We start from the raw sequence: 8,502 nt of genomic DNA, 5'->3' as shown, positions 1-8,502 counted from the left end.
ATCCAACAATATATTAAAACTAATAAATTAAGTATAATATGTTAAAAGTTAAAAAGCATAAAAGTAAAATTAACGATATTATTTTAATATTAAAATTTAGTTTATATATGAATACACTTTAGATTTGATATTTATTTAACCTAATTACCAAATTATAATTATTATTATAAAGAAATTGAAAAGTCATGGGAGTTTCAAATGAATGTGGTGAAAGGAAAAAAGAATGGGGGTTTCAAATGCATGAGATTAAAAAAAAATGCTAGGTTTATAAGTATGTATGATAGTTCATTTATGATTATATAATAATAGTTAATTACATTGTAACTTTTTGTGTTACTATTATTTATGAATAGATGTATAATCTAGATATATATCCAATATGTTTTTATTTATTTATGATTATAGTTGTATTGTGATTTTTCTCTATAAATTGCATTATATTCGTTTATTATTACAACTTAATTCATCTATTCATTTACGATTACAGCAGATTCATATATGATTACAAATATGTTTTATTTTTGTATGATTATACATATTCGGTTGAAATGATAAATTATTAATTTTTTTTGATATACTGGTAAAAACATAAAAAAAACGTTTTTTAATCATGGTAAAAAAGTTTTTTTTTTTTTTAATATTCTATTTGATTAAAAATAGGTTAAATGCATTTATAATATTTAGGTAAAAAATCAATTAATTAGACAACATCCCATGAATGTAGGAAATCATTAATTATCCATATTTAATTACATTATAAATTCCTTTTACGCCGGTCTACAATTGTTCTCGCGTTCTTAACTTTTAGATGTTCTCATTTGATATATATATATATATATATATATATATATATATATATATATATATATATATATATATATATACTAGTTTATAACCCGTGAGAACCATAGTTACAAATTTAATTAAACTTTTATACTAAAAATTCAAAGTTATTAATCAATTATTTTAAATAAATTATTAATTAAGAGATTTTTTTAGTTATATAAAATTATAATCATTGAGTTAAATAAATATGCAAAATTATATCATTTATAATTTGTATTAATTTTATTTTAATTTTTATTTTAATGTTATTAATTTAATGTAGATAGAGTGGAAATTTAAAATTTAAAATTTAAAATGAATAATCAATAGGTTGACAAGTGTCAAGTATTAATTATGAGACATAATAGGGTGACACATGACAAAAGAAGAATAAAATATGCATTAATTAAGAGGCCTAATAAAGTGACACATGTCAAAAGGAAAATAAAACTATTCTTTTATTAGAATATATATATATATATATATATATATATATATATATATATATATATATATTGATCATATGTTGAATTTTAAAAGGTATAAGTTACAATTTTTTTTATACAAATCAATAATACATAAATAAATCATTAGTAGTTGCGAAAAATGTAAAAACATTAATATAAATATAAATATTTTATTTAAAAGTGATAAATATAAAATTAACTTTTCTTGGTTAAGGCCATGTGGTATGTTTCTTTTTTATAGCATAAGAATCCTATGTGGATCCTACGTGGAAGAGATATTCAATAGTGAACACCGCCTCCAATGAAAATAATGATGGTATAGATTGAAGCTAATTACAAGTTCTCACATCCAATCAAAAATATTTCTTTCTATCTCTTTCTTTTTTCTCTCTATCTCTCACATCCAATCAAAAATATTTCTTTCTATCTCTTTCTTTTTTCTCTCTGTCTCTCACCGTTGTCTCGCACTTGTTCACCGGTTAAGACCACCACAATAGCAAATGGGTGGTGAAAATGTATAATGATAATGTGGAATGGCTTTTAGGCTTATTGGTCACAACTATTTGTATTATTGCTAGTTGTAGCCCTCCTCATAAATTAAAAACTTTTGTTCTACTATTTTCAGGGGTTGATATTTTTAGCCCCCCAACTTGATGGATAGCCGACTTTTGTTTTTTGAAGGTAGGCGGTCTCTACCCACTAACTTAAACTTTTTCTGTTTACTAACTTCATAACAAAACACACTCATGTGAAAAACTTTTTCTTAAAAAATAGAAATGACGCCATTACTAACTTACACAAACCAGATTTATATATTTTCTAACCAAAGTTTTTACAACACCCGATTTCTACCCACAAACTAAAATTTTATTTATTTACTAACTTCACAAGCAAATACGTTCATCTGAAAAACTATTTTCAGATAAATATAAATCACGTCGTTTCGTATAAAAGAAAACTATTACTAATCTAGCTAAATCAGATTTACATCAAATAATATATGTAAAATAATATCAACGTATTTTCTCCTGGTCAATTGATTTATGTTACAATCATAAACAATCATATATGTAAGTGAAGTAATCGTAACTTTTGGTGTGTTTGGCAAAAATAACTAGTAGCGGGTAGATTGTAGTTTGTAACGTTTTATTAAACGCTATGTGCAGTGGCGAATCCAGGATTCAAACTTACTTGTGTCCCATTAAATGAAGTGACTAAATAAACGAGTAAAACATTTTGGTAATCAGATCGGTTTGCTTAGGTGTGTTTGTTCGGTTCAGTTTATAGGTTTTCGGTTTAATCGGTTTGGTTTTGTCGGGTTTTTAGCATCTCTAAATCTGTCATAACGAAACCAAATAATATTTGGTTTAATCGATTTCGGTTTATTCGGATCGGTTTATCGGTTAAACTAAAGAAAAACAAGGTCATTATGTGTAAACATATTAACAAGAACATTAAAAATAAACTAAATCAAATAAATTAATAACCATAAAATATTTATGTAATAAAGAAAAAAAACATTAACTATTAAATATATAACAAATATATAACTTAGAAAAATGATGCTCTTATTACTATTAATTACTAAACATATAACAAAGATATGAACTTAGCAAAATGAGATTCTTAATGCCCATGTATTCTTTTGATTTACGCAACCATACTTATTCAGTTAACCAAACCAAATAAACAGAAAACAGAATAACTCATACCAATTAAACCAAACATCATTCGCTTCGATTCATTTTTTCGGTTTTAGTTTTTTTTAACACCACTAATTTTGTCACATATTAGCCAACTATTTATGATCCTAAATGTAAATTAAACAAAAACTAACATAAACATAAAAATGAAGTTGTACTTTCGACTAACTTTTTAGACATAGACATCATCAACTATTTAATAGCTTTCTACAACACAAGTTCACAAAACAAAAATTAACCTAAGCCCTAAAAGAGAGAAAGCTTTTTACCCCAAAATAAATCGAGAGTGCAGGAGAAGGAACAAAACAGCTCGCAACTCAGGCTGGTTGTTGTTGTCCGGTAACCAAATGACAGAGATGTATACGATGCGAGCAAAACACATGGTGGGAGTTGGGAGATGGCCAAAACTGTGACCCCATGAAGTGTCGAGAATATATTGCAAGCACCGGAAATTAGATACAACCAAAATTGTGATCGTCAGTGACACCAGAGAATCGGCGGCGGCCGATGTGATTCGAAATTGAGAAGAAGAGGCACTTAGGAAGGAGGCGTCCGATCAAAATCGTAAATTTTATTCTAGATTTTTGTTTTTCCGGTTCATCCATTTTCTCCTTCACAGTTATACAAGATTGAAAGATTCTTTGTTATTGTATTTGTGGAAAATATATTGTTTAATTAACTACCTCCTAAATGTTTGCTCCTGAATTGCTTACAAGTTATAAAGGTCAAATTCGCATCTCATCTTTTATTCTTTACCCACATTCAAAGGGTGTTCGCTTTGTTTTCCAACATGTGTCCCTTCAAATTTATCATATATATTGTAAATAAAATTTTAAATTTAGGGGTGTCCATGGACACCCTTTATATAAGGTTATATAAGGGTAGGCTCGCCTCTGGTTACTAGAAGTAGTATTAGAATTTAAAGCGTTTTGTTTAAAACTAAACTCTATAAGCTTATAGTGTCAAATGAGGCATTTTGTTCCAAACGAAGCGTTTTGTCAAAGCCGGAAGCTAGAAGCTCTGAAATGCTCACAAACGCTCCGTACCGAACACACCCTTTATCTCATAAGGAATTTACATATATAACTTTTTTTAAAAGTAACAACCTTTATTATTTTCAACCACCTAATTTACGTTTAATTATTTAACATTTATCTAAAACAATATAATAACATATGTGTTGAGCTCTCAAGCTGTCTCTCCCACACGAAGTTCCTTTAGGAAACGATTTAATACAACCAAGGACATTGCCAATATCTACTAAAAGGGGAGGCTCATAAGAAATGGTGTGCTCGACATGGATGGGTACTTGTATGGATGCTTAGCCTCTAAAGCTTTGATGGTGTCACTGTCATGTGAAGCAACACCGAGGAGCACAACACTTTCACCGCTGTCGTAAAATACCAATCAACAACCTTACAGAGACATTGTCTAACGTTGGTGTTGTCCTTAGTTCTGCCATCTTGAAAGTGATCAACTCTTTGGCCTGATGAGCCAAGACCTGCATTGTCGAACATATTTTCAACTAATGTGACAATACCGTCCTCTTTCCCCGCGTAGCTAAAGAATTCAATATGCAATGATTTTGTAACGATTTCCTCTTCTTAGACCTACGTTCATGTATGTTCTTGTCTGTTTTTATTTATTTTTTGTTTAGCCAAATTTTTTTCCCTAATTGAGAGTTTATTTTTTTTTAATTTATTTATAAAAAAGACACTCTTAGTTTTTTCAATTAACGAGCTTCAAAAATCAAATGAAATATTAATATTTTCAATTTCCACTTTCAATGGTTTGATCGATTTTTTTTTTTCAGAGTAGTTAACCTGAACAAATTATAAATTATACTTGTTTTTCTTATAGACTTTAAAGTTTTATGTAATGATTTTTCTAAAAAGTTAAATAAATTTGCAATGAAAAAAATAGAAAAGAAAAAGAATCTTTTGATAGGTAAACTGAAAAAAAAAACTCAAAGTATGGAATTTGCTGTTAATATAAAGACACTGAAATGAAAAGTTACATCCAACTAAAATATTAACTTGTTTTCATATATAATCCAAAATAGCTATTCTGAAACATCATTTCTATGACGAAGGACTAATTTTATAACTAGACGTATTAAACGAATGTGATTTTATATAAAGATGAAGGGAGTATTTTGTAAGATTTAGAGAAATTAGAGGGCTAAGAAGATATTTTGAAGAGGGAAAGCAACACATCAGCAAGAATCTTTGTGCCTTCAAAGTTTTTCAAACCCTAAATTATTTATTATTTATAATATATAAATTTGGGGAAAAGGCGAAATATAATGCCATTCACCATCATCTTCACAGCTTATCTGTTAATTGCGTAATTACATCTGTTCTATTTCTATCTCTCTTTCTCTCTCTACCTGGAATTTCATACGCTTTTGTAACCTTTCTTGAACACAGAGCTCAATCACCTGTTGTGCGTTGTAAGTAAAATGCAGGTGAGTTTGAACTTCTTTGTGATTCATATATCCGTCTAAAATCTGATTTCCTAGAAGTAATATGTCGAGATTTTAAGAAATATATGTTTTTTCGTATGAATATCTTTCAGACAAGAACAGTACAAGTTGGGCATCTTTCAGATCTAGCTACCGAGAGAGAAATTCACGAGTTTTTTTCCTTTTCTGGCGACATAGAGCACGTTGAGATCTGCCGGTTCGTTACTGCCATATCAAGATTAAAATTGAATTAAAATTTTGTTACTATTATGCATGTTGTCCTGATTTTGATTCTTTTTGAGGTTTGCAGCGATTCAGTACAAAACAAGACTGCATTCGTCACGTTTAAAGATCCAAAGGCTCTTGAAATTGCATTATTGCTATCGGTAATCCTTCAATTTAGTTATTTACCCTTTTTCTATTGAAGTGGATATTCTGTATGATTGTTTAAGATTTTCATGACCTAAAACTGTTGATACATGATACTTCCTCCTCTGTTAACTGTGACATTTTAACTTTCAATGTCAAACTTAGAATTACTTCAATTTTAGTTAGTATTCATTATTTTAGGGTTTTGACATTGTTTTCTTTTTGTATATATAATATTTATTGGAACTTTTGAAGCCGTTATAGGATTTTTAATAAAAAAAATGTAAATACCAATTTCAAAATTGAAAATAGTATGTTTGATTGCTAAACTATAGCATAACTGATGTAGGATGCCCAGAGCACTCATTCCATCCAAAATCCATTTCTCTGTTTTTCTTAATTGGCCAATAAACAGAATCTGATTTCCGATTTGTACATTCTGAAGTTTATGATGTTCCTGAAGTACCCTTTTTTAAAGATCTTCTGGAGATTCATCATCTTAATGTGTATTTAGTCAAGGGTAGCAATTTCCTTCTATATCTGATATCTTTATATTTCAGCTGAGTTATGTATCAAAATTTGCTTATTGGTCTATATGTGTGTGTGACAGTGTGTGTATGCAATTTTGCTTGCATGTATTAGAAATATACAAAATTCAATTGCGATTTCTTGGAAAGTTGAAATTTCCAACAGTGTTTGACAAATTTGCAGCTACTCAAGTCAACAAACTACGACCACAAAATTGTGGCTGCATATTAATTCCACTTTGTCCAGCGGAGACTCTTGGGTCCTACTTTGGAATACATGAGAAAAATTCCACAATTACACTCAAAAGAATTAATTATTATATATTTTATGTTTTATACTAACACACTTTTTTATTAATCAGCCTGCGTTTGTCTTTATCCCTGTGACACCACAAATTATGTTTATTTATTAATATCATTGTTTATCCACATCTTGGGCCCACTTTTACCACTAATTAGTTGGCTCTTGATTTGTTTGACCCCTTTTTGGTTAAGTGTTAGTTATAATTTTATTTATTTATAGATATAAAGCAGATATATAACAACCTAACTTATCAAAATTGAAAGATATCTCTAATTTAAATCTTTACAGGGAGCAACCATAGTGGATCAGATTGTTAGCATCACACCTGTAGAAAATTATGTGCCACAACCCAAGTTCCAGGTAATGGTTATTACTCGGTATATAAATATATTTTCATTTTACAATATTCAATTTTTTTTCATGATGTCACTTCTTGCAGGAAGTTCGTGAAGTAGATAATGCCATGAGTATGTCTCCAGAAAACCTTTCACCAAATGCAGAGGTAAATTTAGAATAATAATCACAACAAAACTGAACATGAAAAAGTTGCAATCAGTCTTTTAAAAATTTGATTTTTTTTTTAATAAATAAAACAGGGGAATGGTAGCTCTCCTAGGAGTGGAAGAGTATACATGAGTAAAGCACAAGATGTTGTAACAAGTGTTCTTGCTAAAGGTTCAGCAATCAGGCAAGATGCTTTAAATAAAGCTAAAGCATTTGATGAAAAACACCAATTAAGAGCCAATGCATCTGCTAGGGTTAATTCACTAGACAAAAGAGTAGGGCTTACAGAGAAATTTAGTGTTGGGGTTTCAGTTGTAAATGAAAAAGTTAAGTCAGTGGATCAAAGGCTGCAAGTATCAGACAAAACAATGGCTGCAATAATGGCAGCTGAAAGGAAACTAAACAACACTGGATCAGCTGTCAAATCAAGCAGGTTTGTAATAAAGCTTCAAATGCTATCTGTCTCCATTTTGTTTCCAAATTTACCCTCTTGATTGTGTTTACTGTTTAGGTATGTGACTGCTGGAACAGCTTGGCTGAATGGGGCTTTTGGTAAAGTGGCAAAGGCTGGGCAAGTTGCAGGAACGAAAACTAGACAAAAATGGAACATAGCAGTCTCAAATTTAACTGCAAAGGTATATATGTATCAATGTGTTTTAATTGCTTCTAGTATATATATATATATATATATATATATATATATATATATATATATCTTACTTTGTAGTGTGTTTATTTATGGCTTGCAGGATTCACCAATTGCTGCATGATGAGAGTTTATACTTTATAGACAGCTGCATGCATGCATATTCATATTCTTGTTGATCATACCATATGGGGTTCTTACTTCTTTCTCAATCATCAAAATGATGATTATTGAGGTGTATAATTAGAGATGTTTGAGATTTGCAAGCTTTGTGTGGGATTGGAATTGGATAGTTTAGTAGTACATGTTTCTTCTTCTACTCTGTAGTGTGTTTATGGGCAGTTTTGTCAATTCATTTATATTTGTTAATTGTTGGTATATTCTTATGTAAACTCGAGGGTATTGTGCATTAAGGTACAGTGATTTTCAAGTGTGTAACATCTAGGACATAAGTCATTAATGATGTGGACTTCATTTAAAACTTCTATTATTGATGCAAGCCTAAATTATTTGTACAAGGTTTCATTAAGACTATTTTTTCTTTTATTTCAGAACTAAGTTTCGAAAGTATTTTACAAATTTAGTACATGATTGTTCCTTAAAAAACTGAAGAGAAACAAACTATTAGTAACAAACGGATATATAGTTTAATACATATTGCGACTAAAATAACCTCTTTATTAGGTAATAATA

The 8,502-nt window shown here is 29.3% G+C and overlaps 1 protein-coding gene across 2 annotated transcripts; it reads left to right on the top strand.

Moving 5' to 3' along the window:
* The first annotated feature begins 5,293 nt into the window (after window positions 1–5,293).
* LOC145088024 (RNA binding (RRM/RBD/RNP motifs) family protein) lies at window positions 5,294–8,327 on the top strand. 2 transcript variants are annotated; one of them, XM_079026215.1, is made up of 8 exons: window positions 5,294–5,462; window positions 5,573–5,676; window positions 5,770–5,845; window positions 6,948–7,019; window positions 7,099–7,161; window positions 7,256–7,596; window positions 7,675–7,798; window positions 7,913–8,327. In XM_079026215.1, exons 1-8 carry the CDS (start codon window positions 5,457–5,459, stop codon window positions 7,931–7,933), a joined length of 807 nt encoding a protein of 268 aa, XP_078882341.1. In that variant the 5' UTR covers window positions 5,294–5,456; the 3' UTR covers window positions 7,934–8,327. The 2 variants fall into 2 exon arrangements, with proteins under 2 accessions (XP_078882341.1, XP_078882340.1); XM_079026214.1 differs by lacking the exon at window positions 5,294–5,462 and having other exon boundaries at window positions 5,558–5,676.
* The last annotated feature ends 175 nt before the right edge of the window (window positions 8,328–8,502 follow it).

The sequence above is a fragment of the Lactuca serriola genome, chromosome 2 (assembly GCF_051521515.1).
Source record: "Lactuca serriola cultivar US96UC23 chromosome 2, Lser_US96UC23_V15, whole genome shotgun sequence".
Lineage (NCBI taxonomy): Eukaryota > Viridiplantae > Streptophyta > Magnoliopsida > Asterales > Asteraceae > Lactuca > Lactuca serriola.
This window is presented reverse-complemented; position numbering and strand designations above follow the sequence as displayed.

Excerpts from the sequence above, each read along its gene's own strand:
- LOC145088024 (XM_079026214.1), top strand. The coding sequence starts at position 5,558 with ATGAATATCTTTCAGACAAGAACAGTACAAGTTGGGCATCTTTCAGAT. Across the intron at positions 5,846-6,947 it reads AAATTGCATTATTGCTATCG|GGAGCAACCATAGTGGATCA; the intron begins GTAATCCTTCAA and ends AAATCTTTACAG. Across the intron at positions 7,162-7,255 it reads ACCTTTCACCAAATGCAGAG|GGGAATGGTAGCTCTCCTAG; the intron begins GTAAATTTAGAA and ends TAAATAAAACAG.